We start from the raw sequence: 24,712 nt of genomic DNA, 5'->3' as shown, positions 1-24,712 counted from the left end.
TTTTTTTTTTTTTTTTAATTTTTAGTAGAGATGGGTTTCACCATGTTAGCCAGGATGGCCTCGATTTGCTGACTTCGTGATCCGCCCGCCTCGGCCTCCCAAAGTGCTGGGATTACAGGCGTGAGCCACTGCGCCTGGCCTGCAAGATATTTTAATCATCCTAATGTCTATTCATGCTAGGTTTTAGTGCATATATTTTCTCATGTGGAAACAAAGGCTCAGAGAAGTTGGGGAGTTTGCCTGTGATCACCTACTAATAACTTGCAGGGTCTGGATTTGAACACAAAGGTATATTCTTAAAAGGACTGGAATATATCCTATATAAAAGTATTATATAGAAGTCTATTATATATAATGTAATATAACATCGTGAACTTCTATATAAATATTGTATAGGAATAATATTTATGTTATACCTTTCTGTAAATATTATGCAAAAATGCTTCTACACATAATATATTCTAGACCACTTAAGAATTACATATATTATATATATGTCTATATGGTATACAGCAGTCTATTCTTTTTAAAGTAAATCTTATTATTATTATTTTTTTAGAGTGATGGGGGGGTCTCACTATTTTGCCCAGGGTGGTCTCGAACTCCGGGCTCAAGAGATCCTCCTGTCTTGGCCTCTGAAAACTTTGGGATTACAGGTGTGAGCTGCCACACCCAGCCCAGTCTATTCTAACCTATTGTATAAAATATATAGTATATATTAAGAGGAATATATTCTTCCTTCTACACTTTTAGCCTTTCAAACTTCAAGAAGGATGAGAACCTGATATTACCCTAGTAATCAGAATATTTGAAACATGAAGTGGCAAGGGGGGATTACTGAAAGAGAGGGTAATGTCTAAGAACAAACTTAGCTTTGCTATCAAACCTTAAGTGTTACAGTTTCAGCTACAGTGAAAAGTTACGTTTCCCCAAACCCAATTTTTCTGTTTATCTTAGAAAATGAAAACTTTAGTTGAAATTACCCATTTTCCTACCACTGCAGGGTTGGGCAGGAATCAGGTGTAGTTTCTCTCTCCTGCTTTAGTTTAGGCCTGGACCAGTTTTGCCAAAGGAATACTGTTCTTTACAAATACTGTGCTCTCTGTTGTGCAGGCAAGATGGTAGGTAGTGGAGAGAATGTGAAGAATGCTCCAGAAAATAAACTTTTTAATCATCTTAAGAAACCTGGTCTGATTGGATATGTATAATGAAAGTAATAAACATGGATTTGGGGAAATTTCTACTCAAATCTTCTTATAACTTACACTGGTTATCCCCACCTACCTGAGTTGGTGATGTTTTAATATGTATTGTTCATGGCTCAACTCAATAAAAAATAGGCTTTTAAAGATGATACATTTTTACACTGCCAGGCGCGGTGGCTCATGCCTGTTATCCCAGCACTTTGGGAGGCTGAGGCAGGCGGATCACAAGGTCAGGAGTTTGAGACCAGCCTGACCAACATGGTGAAACCCTGTCTCTACTAAAAATACAAAAATTAGCTGGGCATGGTGGCGGGCACCTGTAATCCTAGCTACTCAGGAGGCTGAGACAGGAGAATCACTTGAACCTGGGAGGTGGAGGTTGCAGTGAGCTGAGATCATGCCACTGCACTCAAGCCTGGGCGACAGAGGGAGACTCCATCTCAAAAAAAAAAAAAAAAGATTACACATTTTTTTTCATGACCCCTCTGAAAAGACCAGCCTAAAATAAGAAGAATTTCAGCCACCTTTTTCCCAGGGCAATAGAATTAGGTCTTTAAATGAGTTGGGACCAGTGCAGTGACTTATGCCTGTAATCCTAGCACTTTGGGAGGCCAAGGCAGATGGATCACTTGAGCTCACAATCAGCCTGGGCAAGATGACAAAACCCCATCTCTTAAAAAAAAAAATACAAAAATTAGCTGGACATGTGGTGCATGCCTGTAGTCCCAGCTACTTGAGAGGCTAAGGTGAGAGGAAGGCTTGAGCCCGGGAGGCGGAGGCTGCAGCAGTGAGCTGAGATCCCGCAACTGCACTCCAGCCTGGGTGATAGAGCGGACCTTGTCTCAAAAAAAAAAAAAGAAAAAAAAAAAAAATTAAATGAATGGGAATGTCTTCATTTAGGATACTTTAGTGTCACTAAGATTTCTTTTCTATCTAATCTTGCTTGCTGTTGACTGCTGAAAAGAGATGTTATCCCATCTTGATCAAAGATGTTGAATCCCTGAAATGTGTAGATTGACAGCAGATCATGGAGAAGGGTGTTAGAAGTTCTGGCTCTCTGGAGCTTCTCTGCCAATGGCTGTTGTTTCTGATCTCTTAGTTTGAAAAGCTTCATTACTACTTATTTATTTATTTATTTATTTATTTATTTATTTATTTATTTTTGAGACGGAGTCTCACTCTGTCCCCAGGCTGGAGTGCAGTGGCACAGTCTCGGCTCACTGCAACCTCTGCCCCCCGGGTTCAAGCAATTCTCCTGCCTCAGGCTCTAGAGTAGCTGGGACTACAGGCATGCACCACCACGCCCATCTAAGTTTTGTATCTTTAGTAGAGACAGGGTTTCCCCATGTTTGCCAGGATGGTCTCGATCTCCTGACCTCATGATCCACCCGCCTCGGCCTCCAAAGTGCTGGGATTATAGGTGTGAGCCACCGCGCCTGGCCGCCAGACTCACTTTAAAATCAGTTCTCTAGCCTGTTCTTTTTGGTGTGGGGTTAGAATGTAATTTCTCTAGGGATGATTATCATTATTTGTATTTCAAACATTGGTCCCCTCTGTGATGTCACTGTGTCTTAGGTTTACCATCTTTTAGTGTAAAGAAACAGGAAATGGAAACACGCAAGCTTTTCTTTGAACTAGATGAATTCAAAAACACCTGTCTTAGGCATTTGTGTTTCTCATGAGTTTGCGAGAGCCCGAGTGAAGAGGAAGGACAGGCGGTGTTACACGTAGCACTCAAATCCTGGCTTCTAATTACTCTCCTGAGATTGCTTGTACTTCCTGGCCCTTCTGGGATTGAGGACTTACTCATTGTTTGAATCCTGGACCTTTATCCCTTAGGAATAAGAACCATAGGTCCCCACGGGCTGAGCTCCCATGGCCACTCCCAGTTTACCTCCTCTGGAAACAACGGTGATTTTGGCTTCTGCTGTTTGCACAGGTCAAACACAATCACCTCTTCCCTCTCCCACCTCCGTCTTATCTGTGACCTCAACTACCTGAAATTTATAAACTATTACATACTTTTGTTTCGGGAAATGGGTCCTGATCCAGACCCCAAGACAGGGTTCTTGGATCTCGCACAAGAAAGAATTCAGGGGGAGTCCATAAAGTAAAGTGAAAGCAAGTTTATTAAGAAAGTAAAGGAATAAGAGAATGGCTGCTCCATAGACCCCTCAGGGCTGCTGGTTGCCGTTTTTATGGTTATGTCATGATTACATGCGAAACAAGGGGTGGATTGTTCATGCCTCCCCTTTTTAGACCATATAGGGTAACTTCCTAACATTGCCATGGCATTTGTAAACTGTCATAGTGCTGGTGGGAGTGTAGCAGTGAGGACGAACCAGAGGTCACTCTTGTGGCTATCTTGGTTTCGGTGGATTTTAGCCAGCTTCTTTATTGCAACCAGTTTTATCATCAAGGTCTTTATGACCTGTATCTTGTGCTGACCTCCTATTTGATTCTGTGATTTGGAATGCCCTAGCCATCTGGGAATGCTGCCCAGTAGGTCTTAGCCTCATTTTACCCAGCCTCTATTCAAGATGGAGTTGCTGTGGTTCACACACTTCTGATACTTTTACAAAAACAAAACAACCATTACAAAATATCCTACTTTTTATGTAAAAAACAAAAAAGGAAAAAATAAAATGAATATTTGTTCAAGCATGTCTGGAAGGATACACGAGACACTAATCACAGTGGCGAATTGCTTGTGGAGTAAGGCTGAGGTTCAAGTCTGATAGTTGGGAGGTAGGGCAAGAGTGAGAATTTGCACTGTATCCTTTTATAATTTGAACTCTGTGAGAATGTACTACCATTTAAAAAATACCCATCTAAAATTAACTTTAAAAAGTTGTTCTGCTGTCTGCTTTCTTAAGAAAAATCAGAAAGCAGTGTACCTCTGATGGGAAAGTTGGAATATTTGGAATTATCAACTCAGATTGGAGAATACAAAGCAGTAGTCTTTTGGTTAGACACACCTGGGTTCAACCAGGTTCTTACTGTGTGACTGGAAAATGTATTTAGCCTCTCTAAGTCTCAATACCCTTATCTGAGGAGGACAATAAAAATAACTGCTTAGCCCAGCACAGTGGCTCACGCCTGTAATCCCAGCACTTTGGGAGGCCGAGGCAGGCGGATCACTTGAGGTCAGGAGTTCGAAACCAGCCTGGCCAACATAGCAAAAACCCATCTCTACTAAAAATACAAAAATTATCCAGGCATGGTGGCACATGTCTGTATTCCCAGCTACTCAGGAGGCTGAGGCAGGAGAATGAGTCAGGAGTTTGAGACCAGCCTAGCCAACATGGCAAAAAACCCATCTCTACTAAAACTACAAAACTTAGCCAGGCATGGTGGTGCACGCCTGTAATCCCAGATACTCAGGAGGCTGAGGCAGGAGAATGACTAAGGAGTTCGAGACCAGCCTGGCCAACATGGTGAAACCCCATCTCTACTAAAAATACAAAAATTAGCCAGGCATGGTGGCGCATGCCTGTAATCCCAGCTACTCAGGAGACTGAGGCAGGAGAATCACTTGAACCTGGGAGGCAGAGGTTACAATGAGCCAAGATGGCCCCACTGCACTCCAGCTTGGGTGACAAAGTGAGACTCCATCTGAAAAAAAAAAAAAAAAAACTGACAATAATGATAATAATAATAATAATAATTGCTTAGCTTATCTTTTAGGGATAGTGGGTAGAAAATAAAAAGGAAAATGTTCTCCAAGCACATAAAAAATAGATGATTATTATCAGATTTCTGGGCGAGGTTGTGACAGTAATTTCCCAAGAGGAGGAAGGAACACAGATCTCTTCATCTTCCTCTTTCTTAAGTCCTGACCAAGTTTCAAACTCCTGAGTGGGTAAAAGAGGGGCTATATTAGTTCTCCTTTCATTTTTCTGTCCTCAAAAACCTAGAGAATCTGTGGTGAGTAGTGGAAGAAAATTCAATTTAAAAACATTTATTTGAGGCTGGGCGTGGTGGCTCATGCCTGTAATCCAAGTACTTTGGGAGGCTGAGACAGGCGGATCACCTGAGGTCAGGAGTTCGAGACCAGCCTGGCCAACATGGTGAAACCCCGTCTCTACCAAAAATACAAAAAAAATTAGCTGGGCGTGGTGGTGGGTGCCTGTAATCCCAGCTACTTGGGAGGCTGAAGCAGGAGAATTGCTTAAACCTGGGAGGTGGAGATTGCAGTGAGCCGAGATCACACCACCAGTGCGCTCCAGCCTAGGCAAAAAGCGAAACTCTGTCTCAAAAAAAAAAAAATTTTTATTTGATACCTTTTTGATTAGTCAGGGCTCTTCACTGCTGATGAATCATAACAAGCTTAATCAAATAGAGAACTTACTGGCTCATGTAACTGAAAAATCCAGGGGCAGACAACCTTCAGGCATAGTTGGATCCAGGTGCTTACAAGCTATCTCATTAGGAACCTGTCTCGCTTCCTCTTTTGAGTCTGTATTTCCTCTCTATTGGCTTTTGTTGTTGTTGTTAACTTCAACTCTTCTCTTGTGGAGGCAAGGTGGCCGCTAGCCACTCTTGCTCATATTTATCTGGTTTTAACAGCTCCAGAAGAAAGAGAAAGCCTTGCTTTCCTATTGTTGCAGCACATTTTTGGGGCCTGGATCTTATTTCTGCAACTTAAGCATGGTGTCCCTCTCTGAACCAGTCACCAGTGCCAGGGGGATACCGCCCTGAGCCCAAGAGCCTAGTGCCCAGGGATGAGGTTAACTTTATACAAATGACACAGACTAAGAGAGGGGGAATGTGGTTTCCCAAAGGAAAAATGTCAAGAGGGTCATTTCTAAAAGTAGTAAAGGATGCTAGACATGCCTTCCCTCCTTCCCCCTCAAAAAGACTTAGGTCCCCAATGTCTAGACTTAGGTCCCCAATGTCTACTCTGTGCGATATATTACTTTTGGCATTATGGGAATGAAATGATAAGCATGACATCCCTCAGAAGGCTTAGACCAGAATCATGTGAGTATGCAGTCACATACACATGAATTTAGTAATGAACAACTTAGTAAGTGCTATAACAGAAATAATAGTTAATAGCTAATATGTATTGAATGCTTTCTAGATCCTAGGTACTGGTCTAAGTATTTTACTTGGTTTAACCTATTTAGTCTCCAGAAGAACCAGAAAAGTAGTTGCTATCTCTCCATTTTGCAAATGAGGAAGCTGAGGCACAGAGAAGTTAGTTAAAAGTGCTTTTGGAACACAAAGTTCTAGCCCATCAGGATAGTGAGATCTCCATGCAGCTCTACTGTGTGAAGAGGACTTAAAATTTTCGGGTAGATTTCACTGGCGGGTGATAGGGAAACAGTCTAAATTCTAGGAAGAAGGAGCAATATGTGAAGGAATGGAGCTGAAGAACTGCAAGAGATGTTTAGGAAATGGCAAGAAGTTTGACTTTAATGCTAGGCTTGCAAAAAAGAGATGGAAGGAAAGTGACGGGAAAAATGGTTCGCTGGGACCGGTTGTAAAGCTTGGCTGCCGTTCCAAGTCCAACTTGTTCCACAGACTGTAGAATTCTTTAGTAGGGGAGTGGTTGGAGCAGATAAACAAAAAAATCGCCAGACCCCTGAGTGTTTTTAGGTGGGGATGTTGGCTTTGTATCTCTGCCGTACATTCTTGGGATGTTTTGGAAGGTTTTTGCAAATGTCCTGTTGGGTGGCATTGAGATGGTTGTTTCTTTAAATGACTTAGCTCTGCCTTAGTGAAGATCTTTTTAAAAGCAGACCATTTTCTGACATTCTGTTTTCTGCAACTGCTATTGAAGAGGGGCAAAGCCGAGCCAGGCTCTTGTGGAACACTTTCAACACGAGACAAGTGGTTTTGTGTGTTTCTGTCACAGTTTTACAGTGAGGCCATTCAGTACTCAGAACTGAGAAGATAACATGGCACGCTTATTTAATAGTATTCTATTTGCTCTTCTATTTTGTCCAGTCATTAAATGGTGTTAGAATTGAGAATTAGGACTCTCTTTCCTCGCCAGAGAAAAACACAAGTGACTTGTTGACGACAAGATTTACTCTCACAGATATTTCCAGAGTAATATGAAATCCCGGCCAAGTATCTGCAGAAAAAAGCCAGCGGCATACGCTCCAACCTCTTTTCCTGAGTGCAGCTCCACAGCTACCTCTCCATGCCCAGAAGGACATCATAAATCATTTCTAATTTATGGGGAGCCCAGTCGTGAACTTCACCCTGCTAGTTGCTGGTGTTTGTCATCTACACACTGTGAGCTCCCTTCTTCAGTGCATACAGAGACTTTTTCAGATTATCCATGGGACAGAAGGTTGAGATTTTTTTCCCTAGGACTGGCCCAGCCAAAAATTAGGGAGGAAGAAGACAGAAGATTCTTGTCCCTCAGGGTTTTGCCACAAGTCTCACTTCCTTTATCCCAAATCGAGGACTGGGAAGGGGCAGAAACAATACCGTTATCATGATTAGCTTATTTTCTTTTATTTTATTCAACAAATACACATATTTTTACAAAGCCAACAGCCTGTAAGTAAACGTTGGGGACACAGCAGTAAGCAAAACAGAATTTTGATTCTCAACGAGATGATACTTACATATGTTAGGAGGTGATGATGGGTTTTGCCCGAAAAGAAGAGATAAAGTTGGGAAGGGGAATAACCATTCTATACCAGAAGTTCAGGGAAGGGACTTCTACTAAGGTGACCTTTGAGCAGGGACTTGTGGGACAAGATGGAGTGAGTCTAGCAGGTGTCTGGAGAGATGGCCTCCTGGGAAGGACAGAGGCCACCATGCAGGGGGCCACGCCTCAGGGGAGAAGCAGCGGGGCCCCAAGGAATTGAAGCCGAAAGCTAGAAGGAAGTGTTTAGGAGCCAGGCACGTGATAGGAGGGACAGCGTAAGGTGCTGCGGTGAGTTCAGAGATTATTGGAAGTGAGATGAGCAGCCATGGGAAGTTTTGGGAAGATTACCAGAGTATAAGCATGAAGTCAGGAAAATGCAGGGCAGTGCTTCCTTCGCTTCCCAGAGAGAATTAGAGTGTGCACTGTTGTTATCAGAATTGAACTGTCAAAACGTCAATTAGCCCAATGCAGAGTGATGCAGAAATCATGGCTTTGTTTGATCTTGGTATAAAAAAGCTCGTATGCTTTTCCAGTTGGGATAAAAGTGACAGGCCATGGGCCATTTATTTATTCGACTGGTGGTAATACTTTTCATGGAGACACCTTAGCTACTGTATTCAGCTACATTCAGCGACCCGTGCCCCACTAGCATCTTCCCTGGCAGTATCTTGGTTATGCTGTAGCTGTGGTGCATAGATCGGTGCATAGATTTCTGTGCATAGATTGGTGTGAGCTTCAAAGTCAAAGAGCAGCTGGTGGGATACTTGGGATCAGATTCAAGCAGGCTGCAATAACAGCAGGCTCTCAGTGATGACCTGGAGCCGACTGATGCCGTTTTCTGCTCACAAACAACTGACTCTAGTCCACAGCTACAGAGAGCTTGGGTTAGACTAATGTGCAGAAGTTACAGGGCGTGCGATTTGACTCCTTCTCTGGAATACCTTCCTCAAAATGAGGGTGATTGACACTGAAGTGGGCTGTGCCTTAAAATGAGCATCTTCCCTCTGAATGATTTTGAGCAGGTGAGCACATCTCAGGAATATTCTGAGATAGCGCCTGCTTTGTGCGGTGTGTTGAACTAGAATGACCTCTCAGATTCATTGCAATGCAAACCCCCTCTGAGCCCATGGAAAAGTGTCCAGTGAATGTGCTCTGCAAACATGCAGGCACTATATAAACAAGAGGCAAATATTTTAAAAGGTGAAGAATGAGATACTTGTACTGCTGTGAGAGGGTGGTTGGAATGTTGTGCCCCAGCAACATACTTTCCGTGCTCAGTCGCCTGCAGTTTGTTCTCATTGGCCCTGTACACAGGTATCCGCATTGTGTGTTAAACATGCTCTCAGCCAAAGACCAAACAAATAGCCAACGGCATTTTCCTATCAGAGCCTGTTTATAGGAATTAGAGCAAAAGAACAAAGCTGTTGGTTTTGATTCTTGGCAGGAAGCCAAGGCTGCTGCTTCAAAGCTCCAGAGTTTACAAGAAAGAAAAGAGGGGGAATTTTTAGTTTACAAGGAAGAAAGGGGGAATTTTTAGCTGAGACTAAATTAGAATTTAAGCAAAAGAAAACTCAAAACTAAAACTAAAGAATCCTCCGGGATCCATAATGGAAAGGCAGAATAAGAAACCTGGTATATTCCAGGCTATCAGATGATTTTTTAGTGCAAGAATGAACGTTTTAAAAGGTGCCCGAAGCAGAGATTACAGACAGCCTCGATTAATGATACAGGATCACACAGCATTTGAGCTTTATGAATTGTCCTTAGTGATCCTTCAATTTTGTCCGTTATTTTACAGATAATGGATTAGAGGCCCAGGAACTCAAAAGTGACTGCCCAGGGTCACTCAACTAGTTATAGGAATTCAAGGACTAGAATCCAGGACTTCTGGTAGCCATTTTGTGTTTTGGATAATTTTAAAGAAGCAGCAAACAAGTAAAAGTTTTGTTTTTTATGAGCAAAGGGCCGATTAGGAAGACAGCCACAATGATTGAATTCTGAATTGGCAGTGCATTTGGTTTGCGAGAATGTGGCCTGATCCCTAAGCCAGAGGCACTTGCTCTTGCCTTCTTGCCACCTTCATCCTCAGGTTTAGGGCAGAACAGCCATGAATCTCTGGGCCTGTCCCCAGGAATGGAGTCCAAGACAACTGTTGGAGGAGGTCTACAGAATCCTGCCACTCCTCAGAGCCCAGTCAAGCATGAATGGGTTTTTACAATCCCTGGGAGGCTACAGTGGTCAAGGTCCTTCTAAAGCACCTGCAAAATCCCAGCAGTGTCCCACCTGTCACTGTGGGTGTTCTTTGGCTTCCTGCATTGATAAGAGTTCTCTCCTCTTGGACCAGAGGCTGAACAAATTGAAACTGTATTTAAATAACAGCACTCTTTTTACATAATAGAACTCCCAGTTAAAAACAACAAAAAACAAACAAACAAAAAAACTCCTTGCCTGGATAACTTTTTTCACTGAAATCACTAACCTTTAAGTGAGCTGTTGTTACTTGCTTCTGGAAGGCACCGGAAGAATGGAGTGAGTGAGGAATCCAAAGAAAGGGAGGGAAGCCTTCTGTGTATGTCTCCTTTTAAACCCATAAGCTGTTCATTGTCCTTCTTTTGACCATATATTCATTCATTCACTCATTTTCCTGTTTGTTTCTATTCTGATTCTATCCAAAAAAAGTTTGACAAAACTTACAGTAAAGAGCTTCTATATTGTACATAAAATGTAAATAAAGTCAGGTTTTAGAGAAGGAGGAAACAGATTCCATCCACGAATTGTCATATGAAGTCTGTGTCAAATATCCAGTTTTACTCTGATCTTTCTAGCAACCAGGATTTAAAACAGGAATACACAATTTCTAGTTATCAGAAAGGAAAAAAAATCCAGGTTCTTCAAGAAACTAAGTGTTGCTATTCTGTGGTGCATGCAATTAGGAAACACCTATGGAAGACTTTCATGCACTTACTACAAAGCTGGCTGCCCACGGCACGTCCTCCCACCCTGTCTCCTATCAGTGTCCTTGCTTGAGGCCCTGGAGCCTCTGAGCAAACATGTTCTTAGTGTTATCACAAATGTCTTCTTAGTGTTATCAGTTGCTCCCTTTGGATGTGTCAAGGCCTGGTTTGGGGTAATGGCTTTAGTTTAGTTGAAATGATGTTGTCTAGAGTAGTTCCAGGATTTGCAGATTATGAGGCCAGGAGCAGGAATCGGGGAGCGTCAGAAATCTCATGCTACTGTAGCTGCCTGTTCTCTAACAGTTTAGCTTTCCTGCTCTTCAAAGTGCTCTAGACTCCTTATCTGGCCCTTCGCTGCTGTGTCAAAGTACATTTTTAAACAGAGGGTCTGGAGGAAATAGAGTTCTGCAGAACACACTTTGGGAAATGCTGACTCAGGATTAGGAGATGACATGACCACGTGTTAATTTTACGCACCTTCTTGGCCCCTGAAAGTGAGGAATGGACTTTGCAGTTGCATGGACATGTAGAGCACAGGATTTAATACTATACACACTCAGGAGAACACTACTAAGCTCCCAAGCCCCAGTTTGAAGTTCTACCAGGAGTTTACATTTCTTCCAGAAGAAGAATCGATATTAAGATTCCCATGACTTTACATGTCTGTGAAAACTGATTATTATTATTATTTTTTTTTTTCTGAGATGGAGTTTCGCTCTTGTTGCCCAGGCTGGAGTGCAATGGTGGGATCTTGGCTCACTGCAGCCTCTGCCTCCTGGGTTCAAATGGTTTTCCTGCCTCAGCCTCCTGAATAGCTGGGGTTACAGGTGCCCACCACTATGCCCAGCTAATTTTTGTATTTTTTGGAGATGGGGTTTTGCCATGTTGGCCAGGCTGGTCTCGAACTCCTGACCTCAGGTGATCCACCCACCTCAGCCCCCCAAAGTGCTGGGATTACAGGCATGAGCCACTGTTCCTGGCTGAAAGCTGATTATTCTTAATTGCCTTCTCCATCCTCCTAAGACCTGGGGATTGTCAGGTAATATACCAGAACTCTCCAGAATTAGTGAGAATGCAGGAGAAAGAGTAATAGAAATATGATGTGTTGGGCTTTTGTAATAGATGGAGTGAGAGAGAAAACACTAGAAAATAATTCATTTTCCTGGAATGCAAATGGGTTACCCAGAATATTTACTGAATGTTTATGTTTTTTTAATGTAAGCATACATATCTTCTACATACACTGCACATCCATAGAATCATGTGTTTTAGAATGCGACATTTCTAGCTTCAACGTTAGAAGCAGCCTTTATGCTCTCTAGCTGGTATGGAATAATATGTCTGGAAGCCAGGCCAAAGGTGGCCATTTGAAAGACCAGGGATGGCGGCTGGACTTCAGATCATGAGCTGCAGCCATTTGCTTTTGTCATAGCTGTGTTGATTCAACTCTGATCATGTGTTTTGTTAAGCAACTAAGAAAACGAGTTTGAGCCCTCATGTGAGCAGAATAAATGTGCTCAATTCTACTTGGAATGTTTTTCATAATTATCTTAAGGAATGACTTGATTCTTACTTGTGCTTGTTCTTTTTAAAAGTATTAGAAAGGAAGATATCCACACGACAAAGTAGAGAGGAGCTGATAAGAAGGGGAGTTCTTAAGGAATTGCCTGATCAAGGTGAGGAAATTAATCATACATTTTAAATATTTCGGTCCTTCATTCTTTGGTCTTTCTTTTGTTTTCTTTTGAAATTTAAAATGATCATGGTCTTTGTAAGGTAAAGCAGTGATTACTGCATTCCAAGAGCCTTGCTCCCATTGGTGATGCCTTTGTGAGCTGCAGAGAATCTGAAGTACTACAAAATTCTAGTGACTTTCCTGGTGAATCCGTCACCATATGTCATTCTAAACCTAAAACTCTGCAAAGGTACATCCGAGGCCGATACAGATGAGATACAAGTGCTTATGGCTCCTTCTCTTCTGTATTCTTGAGCTTCAGTCTTTCTATTCACATGAAACTCATGTGTTTGAGTAAATGCAAAGTTTTAGCTTGGTTCATGCTATTTTGTTTCTTAAGACTACCAATAAAACAGAAGAGAGAAGGCACACATACCTCTTGTCCTTTGCACTCTATAATAACACTGAAATGTACAATCAATAAAGCATGAATAGGCAGACTAAACTAACCTGCTTTCTGCCTTCTCTCAAGTAATTTTGCAGTATTGTTCTCTTTTCATTTCTCTGAATCTTTCCCTAGCAATGATTATTTCTAATTTTTTCCCCTATCTCTGATCTTCTCTTTTTTTCTCTATCCTCCCAAGGAGGAACTTTGTTCAGAAAAGACAAAGATCAGATAGAAACTGGTACTGACCCTTAAAAGAAGACACTAACATTGGTTATTTCTCCAAATAAATAATACCTAATCATTTTCATCCCTTCCACTATTAAATTTAAAATTAAAGGACATTTTGTTGCAACATTGTTGATTTATCTCATGCCTCCCTTCACCTCACATTTACTGTAATAATAAAGTATTATTATTGTACTTTTATGGGAACAAATAAAATGCTATTAATTTAGAATTGAAATTGAAATTGAAATAATAATACAGCTGTTTTCCTGATATATGTTCCTTGCAAAGGACTTAACATTTTTTGGCATTCACTATTTGTAAATCAAAATGACATGCTTTTTCCAGCATCTGAATAATTCCAGAGTGGAGCTGAAAAATGCTTTCCTGTTTTTCTCCTGATTCAAAGAAAATAGGGAACTCTGGAGTGAATAGTAGCATTTTCTTAAGCCCTCGCAATTTTAGGTATTTTACTTCAATTTCTGACCTGTCAAACTTTTCTTACTCTACTTTATGAATGAATTTTATGTTTTCCCTGTTTTTCTATTATTTTGAAGCTACTTATTTCCTGTTTGAGACTTTTAAGAGTTAAAAATGCATATTTCTAACTTTTGAAACTTAAAAGTAGACTTGCAATATCAAAATTAATCCCCTGTCCAATGTCTCTGAAGGCAATAGAGAAATAATACACCCATTGAAAGCTTAACACTGGGCCATCAGCTTTATGGGATGGGCCAATGCACTTATTAGGCATCATTTGTTTAGAAATATTTTAAGGAAAGTACAAAATGGAAAATTTTACGATTGAAACTGTTAATGGGTTTAAAGGTGAAGATTCAAAGCCCATCTTTTTTTCCTAATTAAAATTTGTAGGTAGAAAAAGAATTTGCTCTTTCTAAAAACCAAGTAGCAAGAGTCAGTTTAAAGAAATGATTTTTATTCTGCCTAATCAGTGAAACTGTTTGCCTCATAGATTATAATTTCTTGGGCCAACATATACTTCTCAGAAATCTGACTCTCTGATCTTGTTATTTAACTTTTGCAGTGGAAAGTAAAAGTTTTAAAACATAAAAGAACAAAACTTTTTTTAACCTAACATAATATAATAATAGGCTTAATGTTTGAGAAGTCATAAACTACTAGATTTTACTTTGCAGCTTTTGCATCTTCCCTATCTAGAACTGTAGAAATTATCTAATGGTTGAAGGTTCCTGAGGATGTCAGTGGTAAATGGAGACCTTCCCCTTTTCAGCTGAGGGCTGGAGAAAATAGTTTTCTGTAATTTTCCCAAAAGCAATTATCTGGAGAATTTCAGTCTGAGAGACTAGAAGCTGCTGTTCTTGGTAACAACCTTCTTTCTGCTGCCAGTGAAGATTCGTTCTTTGCCTTGATCTTCTTGACCTTGCCTCTGCTCTTGACAGTGTCTGTCCATCAAGCCCTTTATTCAGTCAGCCAGATAGACTTTAAAAATCCCCCTAGCTACCCTGAGTTTGACCCCATCCCATCATGTCCCATACTCTCCCAGTTATTATTATTTTTCTTTTTAGGTTCTCTTTTTTACATCCAAACATACCTTCAACCTAAAAGTTCAGTGATTCGTCTTCTCTCCAGGGAAGTCTATGATCTAGTACAAGTTTGCTGCTTACCTCTGCTTTTTTCCCTCCATCTTTTCCCTTAGCTTTTGACATGAGGGTGTGGAGGTGGTTTTGCCTGTGCACCGTCCTTTCCTTTTCTCCCACTGTGGACTTTTATCACTTGCCTTTTGGTCATACATGATTTTCTCTTTCTATCTGTCCTTCCTTTAACTATAATATATCCCCACTACACCTGTTTACTAGAAGGAGGTGACCCCCTTCAAACACCCTCGTGCTCCTTTTCCTGTTTGTGCTTTATCTCTCATTTTACTTTAAGCTGATAACTACGTTGTGAGTTTTCTTTTTCCTTTGCTCCCGTGAGACGTGTTGACTTGGGCCGCTTATTGTCACCTGCCATTCAGCTCAGCACCTTCTTGCTTTCCTTTGCTCTGCTTGTATTTTACTTACACACATACACTATATCAAGGATTTAACTTATTTTAATTCTAAAACAACTTCCTTAACACTCAATACTAGAAAACCTTTTCAATATACACACCAACTAATTAATAACTTTACTTCCCCTCTGTTTTGTTCTTGAATTCCATATTTATCACAAATGTGTCTCTTTTTTCTACAATTATTTTCATACTAACTGGCTTTATTTCATGCCTCAAAGTAAGTATTTTCCACATTGTTGACTATTTCTCTCTATCATATGCTAATCCAATTTCTTCTTGTGTCATGACTATTAAAATTTCTCTCTAGGTTTTTCTAAATTTAATAAATAAGTTATTTAATTAAAGAATTTTAATATAATAATGCTTAAAATAGAACTAAATTGTCATTGACATGACTTCAATATACTTTTATTACCAACTAAAGTCAAAGAAAACAAAGATAAATTTATATTTGAGTTACCTAAAAACTGAAGATTTTTATGTATAAGCAAGTGGTTTTCTATTTTGTTTGGAATTTTTGATTCTTCATTTTTATTTTATCTGGATATATTGTGTTCTCCTTTTTATAGCTAATTTCTTGGGATTTAATAACAGGAATTAAGAATCATTTGGGTTCTCTTTGTTTGACATATAGTCTTTAAAAAATTCTTACTTTAATTTTATTAAAATAGTTGAGATTTACTTGTAATGGCATTACCTTCAATTATTGTTTATTTTAGTTTTACACAGGACTCAGTTATAGGTTATTGGGAGTTATATGACTAAGCAACGTTTGCTTTTTCATTCTAAAAATGACATAATTTCATGATATGTGGTTGATGTATTAAAATGTCATACCTGTTTGTTCAGAAGGCAAATGGATTTTATTGTTAAGCCAAAACAATTCAATCATATTTAATGACAATTTGGGAAATGGTTTCTGTTTTATAATGATTGCCAAGATAAGAGTAGTAAAAATAGGAAGAGCTCTAATTAAGCAGATTTTTAGGTTTGCGCAAACCTTCCATTCATTAATTTTTCTTTTACAATGGTAGCAAAGCCTCTTAAAATTTTCCAAATATAAAGTAGGGTTAATCTTTTCAAGAATCACTGAACTAAACGTTTCTGCAAAGTCTCTTTCACTTTAGAAACCCCCAGGAATTATGGAAATATGGGAGTTAAAATTAGTCATTTATGATTTAGATATATATTCAACATTGTGTCCATTACAGTTTTGAAAAATTCCTTTGTGATTACTTTTTTATGTGTGCTTTTTTTTCTTGAATGTATTCAAATTATTTTTAGGACAACTTACGGACTTTTTGGCTAGTTATATATAATAATTACCTGAGTATACTTTAATCTTTCCATAAATAAAGAAATAATAATAAAAATAGCCTTTTATCGTCTTTTCCCTGAATATAGAGTAGAAGTTATATTACTGTGTGAAGTTAGCACATCATATACTTAATATATTCTGGAACCAGTAGTACTTGGAAATTTTCATATTCTCCCACTTATTGTTTGTATGTGTAATTACATTTCATGTTATTTGTGTGTTTGCATTCACCTTGTGTTTTTGGTGCTTGTAAAATGTTTATTCCATTTTCCAGATTATTCCTCTCGCCATTTTATTTCTGAATGACGAAGAAACACATAAGTATTGACTTCAGCCAAACCTAAGAACCAGAACAGAGGGACTCTGCTGCCCTGGGATATTGCATAATTAGGATGATCATTCCTATTGTCTTGAAATGATGCATAGATATTCCCTCCATAGCAGCTTTTCCTCAAGTCTGAGGATTTTCTAGCTCTTTTGTTTTGAATAAACTGGTGAAACAGTGCAGGGTGTATTTGGTTCCCAGGGACTGAAACATGAATCCAAATTCTACAATCCTAGTAACTGGAAAACTTGTTTTTAAGAAAGCCAGCAAGTTAGACATCTAGGTGTTTCTTTCCCATTTTAGATGGAGATGTAACAGTTAACTTTGAAAATTCAAACGGGCACATGATACCCATCGGAGAGGAATCTACCCGAGAGGAAAATGTAGTAAAGTCTGAAGAAGGTAATGGCTCTGTTTCTGAAAAAACACCACCTCTGGAGGAAAAGGCAGAAGATAAGAAAGGTAAAATAAAGAGAAACCCGTATTATTTACTTTAGTGTAGCTCAATGTCTAGAACCAGCACTTAGGCTCCAACTAGTGACTCTAAAACCAGCAGTCTGAAGAGGAGAGGTTTACAAATGGAAAAAAGAGAGAAATGATAACTAGTAAAGTGAAATCGGTTGATTTTCTCAGGTAGATACATCCATTTTATAAGCACAGTATTTGATTTTCTTAATTATTAATAAATGTTAATTAAAAGTAATAATCAGAAGGGGTGGCCTCTTTAAACATTAAAGATGTCTGGGAAGATTATCCTTTCTTAGGAGCTTTGTCTCAGGATCATAATGAAAGTGAGAAATCTGAGCATCTTTCTCTGCTAGTTACAACTGGCCCCATGAGCAGTTCAGCATGGAGGAATATCAAAACCCACATGGCTTGTTCAGCCCAGCACTGTCTTCAGCAGTGGGAACTCGGCTGGTGGCATCCACATGTCCAGTATCGTAGGTTCCAAATGTTTCTGAGAGAGACCCAGGAATAGCTCCCAGAGATGCCATGGACTGTGGTTGCTCTGCTGCCTGATTCCCACAGCCTCTGTGCAATTGGAAACTTCAAAATGTGCCAGAGGCAATTATGCTATTCCCAGAAGACTTCTTTAGAGACCTTGGTTCCTAGAGTGAATATGCCACAGTAGATTGAGATACCTGCAAAATACATGTCTATCAGGTACTCCCAGAACATTCACAAATTCCTAGTTATGGATGGATGACATCTTGATACCACTGCTGTGATGATACCACTGCATAGGAACCTCCAAACATGAAAAGAAACTTCTATAAGGAGAGGTTTTGGGGGGAGATTCTAGATGCCTCCATGCAGCATAGAAAGGAATCTTTAGGAAATATACTATTTCCTGTTTTATAATGTGTGTCTCTAAGTTGAATGGTAAACTTTTGTCAAACCTAGTGCGTGTTCTGTGGGCATTTTGAACCCTTAGAAACTAATGAAAGTGAATTCTCTTCCTCTGTTCTTGACCCAGATCCTTGAGAGAGAAAGGGAAAAAAGAGTATTTGATGGCCCTATTAAACACACCTTGTAACTTAAAATCATCTTCTCTGGAAGTTCGTAGCCATTCATTATTTGCATATATATTAGCCTTTGAAAGTTTTAGAAGCCTGTGTAAATAATCTGTTGGAAATGTATTATTTTGCTTTATTTCAAGGACTTTATCTTGCCTTGTTCCATTGACGGACTCTGGTTAAGCTTATGTACACAAATTATGAAATTAACTAATACTTTCAATGATAATATTCCTGGAACATAAAAAGAAAGTAGAGTTACATAAATTTTAGTGGGATTCAGCTGAAAGTATTAACGCAAGTAGTGATGTTTTTTGTTTAAGTCTTTCTGTCCTGTCTCGCCAGACTGTTGAATTTCAAATCCATCTGTGGTTTGTCCCTGGCAGCCTTCTCACATCCCAGAATCGCATCCTGTATTACGTAACAGTGCCATCTCTGGTGCCTGGTCCGTGCAGGGTATTCGTCACCGGACTGGCCAGACATCAAAGGAAGTGTTTCCCTTATCAACATAATAAAAAGTTCCTGACAGTTTTATATGAATTAACCAACAGACCTTGATGTTCTTGAAAGAAGATAGCAGATCTATGGGTCCATGAATAGTTGAGAGATGTTTTTCTTTACTTAGACTTAGTACATTCAATTCTTCCTTGTCTGATAAGGTCCAAGAGAGCCTCTTGCTTGGTTAGTAGTACATGAGGAAGGAGCTGGGAGTGCTGGATGCTGACATACCACTAATGAGGCAGTGCGGCTCTCTCCTGTGTGGAAAGAGAACACACCAGAGCCACAGGAGAGGCACTAGGTATAGAAGCCACTTCCTGAGACTGAAAAGAATGTCACGCATAACTAATATTACAGTGTATTATGTTAATTAGAAAATGCCTTATGACAAAAGTTAACAATTTATTTCTCTAGAAAAACACATTTTTAATTCTGAAGACCAACTCAAGCTTCACTTTTGCCTCTGCTCCTCTTTTGGTCTCACTGCTTGTGTGAGCTCACTACCATGCAAATCCCACCATCCCATGATCTTAGTTCACCCTTTATTTTGGGATACAGTGCTCCCTTTCCTCCTGCATGAAGCCAACTTATTCAAGAGCATTCTGTCATCTATTTGCTTATATTTGCAAAACCATATCATCTGCCTTTAGAGCGCTAGATGTGTATTATATCTCTTCATAAGACAGTATCTCAATACTTTAATATTTGAAACATCACCGTCAAAGAAAGCAAAACAAATGGCACATGGTGTCCTTCACACTTGCTCTGTGAGTAGATTCCACCCAGGCCCTCTGGGCGTTTCTGGGGCTCCTGAAGGCACCTGATTCTGTAGTTGGTATGGTGGTCTTGGGCCTCCTCTGCCTAATACTAGATAGAGACTTCTTCCTTAAGGTCTTTGGGGCTCTTGGTCTCCCATTATTCTTTCTCAGTAAGTGCCTTTATATATATAAGAGCAGAAAAACTGACTTGCTCCCTGCTAAACAAAACTTGGTATTAAATATAAGAAATCTTTTGGCTCACACCTGTAATCCCAGCACTTTGGGAGGCCAAGGAGGGAAGATCACCTGAGGTCAGGAGTTTAATACCAGCCTGGCCAACATGGCGAAGCCCCATCCGTACTAAAAATACAAAAATAGCTGGGCGTGGTGGTGAGCACCTGTAATCCCAGCTACTGGGAAGCTGAGACAGAGAGAATTGCTTGAACCCAGGAGGCGGAGGTTGCAGTGAGCTGAGGTCAGGCACCATTGCACTCCGGCCTGGGTGACAGCCGGTCTCAAGAAAAGAAAATAATAATAATCTTATAAGAATTCTTATAAAATCTTATAAGACTCTTACAAGAAATCTTGCTTGACATTATTTTTATTAAGCTATTGTAAAAAAATCTTCAGTGAAATAACAAGTGGTGGACACTTACTTGTTCCACAAATAGTGAAGGTCTACCATGGGTGAGACTCTACTAGGGGCCAGGAAAAGAGTGGTGAATGAAAAATGGCCTTTGCCCTAAGAGCGTGACCTGTGAGGAGACCAGAATGCAAACAGGCAATTGCAATGCAAGATGCGAAGTACCATAGAAGGCCTGAGCACAGCAACCCAAGGGAGCTCACAGCGAGGACAAACATTGGTTCTGGGAGGAAGATATTTACAGACTAAGACATGAAGGAAACAAGAAGGAGGTAGTCAAATGAAGCAGAGGAATTGGGTGAGAATTGCATTCTAGGCAGGGTGAAGACCACATGCAGCCCCAGGCTTGTTCTGAGTATCCTTGAACTCAAACCTTCTAGTGTCCAAAGGAGCCAAGCCTGGAAGTGTGGGAAACAGCTTGTTTTCCAGACGTCATTGCTGGGAAGCCTAGCGTCCTTATCAAGCCAGAATGACTAGGCAGACTTTCTTAACCTTCTCTTGAAATTATAATACTCCTATACGCCATCAGTTTATATCAGGTCTTCAGATCACATGGTAAGTGTAAAATATACAACTTGACTTAATTCATTACCTCCCAGCTGCAACTAAAGCATCTGTTTTCTACTGAGGTGTGTGTCAATAACTATTAGACGGTCAGTCCCATTCGTTGAATAGACATAGTGTGTACAGCAGTGTGTTCGATGGAATTTTAAATTTCAGACAGATGTTTATAATTCAGTCAAAAAATTATGCTATTTGCATACTCATATGTCCCTGCGTGTGCATGCATGTACACACGCACACACATAACTTAAGAATTACCAGAATGACAAATGTTCACACATAGTTGGTAGAGTTCAAAGAGTCAAGAGGAGTTGACTGCGTTCTCCAAGGAGCCAGGAGAAAGTCTGTTTGCAGTGTGTTCATTTTCTCCCTAGTAGGTCTTGTCATTGCCAACCAATCTGGTGAACCATCTCCTCCTTCCCAAACCCAGAAGCTGGATTCTTTCCTGTATACGTTAGAATTTTAAGCCTTAGACAGAAAGGAAAAATACCCCTCAGTGACGTGCTATGAAGGGAGAGGATAACACATGAATGGATTTTGTGGTATATAAGAGAATTCAGGTGCCATGTGTTACAGATCAGTTTGACTTTCACTATGATTGATACTATTGGGCTTAGTCTCCATACTTCATGGTATTATGCTGGGGGCTAAAGTTACAAAGATGTATTTAAAGAATAGACTTCAGCCATATGTCAGAAGACTGGCAAGTTAATGTATATTTATATATTTTAAGTCAAAATTAAATGTTTTAGGTGTGTATCAACTTGTATCATTCTCAAACCTAACTGACTTTTGTGATTTATACTTGCCTGGTTAAGACCAGTTGAGTTAAAAGGGCCATTACTATTAATATACATGATACTCAGCTTAGTTGAGGAGACAAGATGTATAAACAGAAAGGCAAAAATACAAAATAGCTTCTGATAAATGTTGAGTAAGTGGTTCACACAATAAGCCCAAGTAAGTTCAGAGGCAGAAGAAGTCAACTTGGGCCACAGTGACAGGAGAGGATTTTGTGGCTGAAGCAGCATCAAAGGTGAACTTTAAAAGTAAAGCTTTATTGATTACCTATTGTAACTGAAGTCATCATATGCAATTATATATGTGGATTGATGGGGAATGTGGTTGAAAAAAGAGAATTCCATACTTCACACTCATTAGGATAAGGAACAAAATAATAGAAATAATAATAAAATGCAATATATTACAATATTAAAACTCTTTCTTGATCATTCAATTATGGGAGGACAGACTTGGTTAAGTCTTGTTCTTGTCTTTACACGGTTTAATGTTTTTTTATCGTGCCCCATTTTTAAAGAAATGCTGCTTAGCTCTTTGGACCAGAATGGTATTTTAGTTTAATTCTCATCAGCCACTATTAGAACGAATACAGATGTGAATATATGAATGAACCTTCAGCATCTCCACTGTCTTTCAGTAACAAGAAACTAATACTCTTTCTCCTCCAGTTACACAAAACCTTGTGAGGAGCTGCTGTTCTTAGGGATGAGTTTTGGATGAATTTTAGCCTTTGTCTTTCAAAAATAATTATTTGGTTTACATTAAAAAAGAGACCTAAGTATTTCTTCGATTCAGCACCATCTAGTTATACCTATAGTTGTGACAGCATTTGAAAAGGCCAGGCATGGTGTCTCATGCCTGTTATCCTGACACTTTGTGAGGCCAAGGGGGGCAAATCACTTGAGCCCAGGAGTTCAAGACCAGCTTCGGCAATATGGCAAAACCCAATCTCTACAAAAAATTCAAAACTTAGCTGGGTGTGGTGGCAAACACCTGTGGTCTCAGCTACACAGAAGGCTGAGGTTAGATTATCACTTGAGCCCAGGAGATCAAGGCTACAGTGAGCCATGATCATGCCACTGCACTCCAGCCTGGGTGACAGAGAGAGACCCTATCTCAAAAAAAAAAAAAATTTTTTTTTGAGCTTCTCTTTCATACACACACACACACAAAAAAAAAAAAAAAAAAAAAAAAAAAGAAAAGAAAGGAAGGAAAGGGCAGAGGAAGTTATTGTAGAACAGGAAGCTGCCAATGTACTGGGAAAGCTTTAGAAAATTTTGCTAGTAGAAGATGATTCATTCCAAAGTGCATTGTTGCCTCATGTAAAAGATTCTGTAGAGCCTCTCTTAGCTTACAAAATAACTGAGTTTTGACCACGGCAAATCTGAACACAGATCCCTTTCAGATGGATCTGGCTTGAGTTCTCGAGGGTAACCATGAGTCCAGCAGTTACTGCAGCTGTCAGTCCTCACCCCACAGCAGTGACTGTAATGCGTTCATCTGCCACTCCAGCAGCCTTCAACTTTCTAAAATCATTGTTTGTCCAATTTAAATGTAGCACTGCACGCCCACATCATCATCCAGCAACCCCAGATCCAAGGCTAGAACTGAGGCCCCTGACTTGCAAACAATTTACACACATCCTCAACCGAATATCTTCAAAGTAGTTTGTACAACCTGGTTTTATTAAAGGGTGATTCATGTACCCTGAGAACACTTCTCAGTTTGTCTTTCAGCCTTTGTTTTCACCCTAAACTGTGCTCTGTCTGGTGCAGAACTCCATGCTGGTTCCCAAGGGCCTAGCAGCCACGCTTTGTGTCACTACCGTCACGTCTTGCTCCTCGTGTTTATATGGTGTGTGTCTGTATCAGTCTGCTTCTGTTCACTTTCTCATTTATAGAGAACACTGAAAACCACTCTGAAACACCGGCAGCTCCTGCTCTACCTCCTTCTGCTCCTCCTAAGCCTAGACCCAAACCTAAACCCAAAAAATCACCTGTGCCTCCAAAAGGGGCCACTGCTGGGGCCAGCCACAAAGGTGACGAAGTGCCTCCCATTAAAAAAAATACCAAGGCTCCTGGTAAGCAGGCCCCCGACCCTCCACCCAAGCCAACAAGCCGAAACACGACCCGAGAGGCTGGTGAGTATGCCGCTAGTGCCCTGTGGGGTCACTTCTAGGGTGCTTAGCTCTGGGATGGGGCTAATTGTTTCTTCTAGGTGTGATGGGCTTTTGGTGTCTTAGGACATTACACCAGCAGATTCAGTTTTGACACAAAGAATGCCCAGGAGATTCCTTTGTTGCTCTCTACCAAAGGAAAGTCAACCCGTTGAATAGTTCACCTCATTAGTTTTTGAGTGAACATGCTGGTTTCATCTTGAATATCCACTGTCAGCACCAGTTGAAGGATACTGGGAGTAGTATGCCTGATGAATGTCAATGATCTGATATAACATTATTTAGACATTGACTGACCTTCTACCTATATGAGTTTATGGGTGGCTTTTTGGCTTGGATTTTCTTTCAAAATATCTTAGGTTTGCATATACAAAAGTGACAGTTATAACTTTGATATATTTGCTGGATGTTAATGTGTTAAATCCTCAGCATCCATAGTCATCTCCCTTCTGATAAATGACAAAGGGTTCATGTCACTTGTTTCAGCTGCACTGCACCACTTTCTACTGCAGTGAAGACTATTTCAGTGGAATGGAAAGTTACACTCTCCATGTTCCACACCTCCCCTTGTAGACTTGTGTGCTCTAAGGCAAAACATCCTGGTGTCATGTGGTTATAAGTTACTATTACACATCACCAGTGGATGTTTGAGTGACCTGCAATAACTTCATGCACTATGTATCCAGCTTTGCTTTACAATTAGATACGCTTAATGCAAAGTGGAAACTCCCATTTTTTTAGTGAAGAGGAATAAAGATGTCTACCATGTCATTTATCTTTTAAAAGAACATTAATCAGGCCAGACCCAGTGGCTCACACCTGTAATCCCAGCACTTTGGGAAGGCTGATGCAGGTCGATCACTTGAGGTCAGGAGTTCAAGACCAGCCTGGTCAACATGGTGAAACCCTGTCTCTGCTAAAAATACAAGAATTAGCTGGGCGTGGTGGCGCACACCT

The 24,712-nt window shown here is 40.1% G+C and overlaps 1 protein-coding gene across 2 annotated transcripts in view; it reads left to right on the top strand.

The window, feature by feature from the left end:
• PHACTR2 (phosphatase and actin regulator 2) overlaps window positions 1-24,712 on the top strand; it is a 244,839-nt gene that overhangs the window by 138,215 nt on the left and 81,912 nt on the right. Inside the window, exons 3-5 of one of the 2 annotated variants that reach the window (XM_011997160.1) lie at window positions 12,368-12,448; window positions 17,102-17,260; window positions 23,480-23,719. In XM_011997160.1, coding sequence (XP_011852550.1) covers window positions 12,368-12,448; window positions 17,102-17,260; window positions 23,480-23,719 — 480 coding nt within the window. The remainder of the gene's footprint in view (window positions 1-12,367; window positions 12,449-17,101; window positions 17,261-23,479; window positions 23,720-24,712) is intronic. The other variant, XM_011997161.1, reaches the window with a different exon arrangement.

The sequence above is a fragment of the Mandrillus leucophaeus genome, unplaced genomic scaffold, assembly GCF_000951045.1.
Source record: "Mandrillus leucophaeus isolate KB7577 unplaced genomic scaffold, Mleu.le_1.0 Scaffold531, whole genome shotgun sequence".
Classification (NCBI taxonomy): Eukaryota; Metazoa; Chordata; class Mammalia; order Primates; family Cercopithecidae; genus Mandrillus; species Mandrillus leucophaeus.
This window is presented reverse-complemented; position numbering and strand designations above follow the sequence as displayed.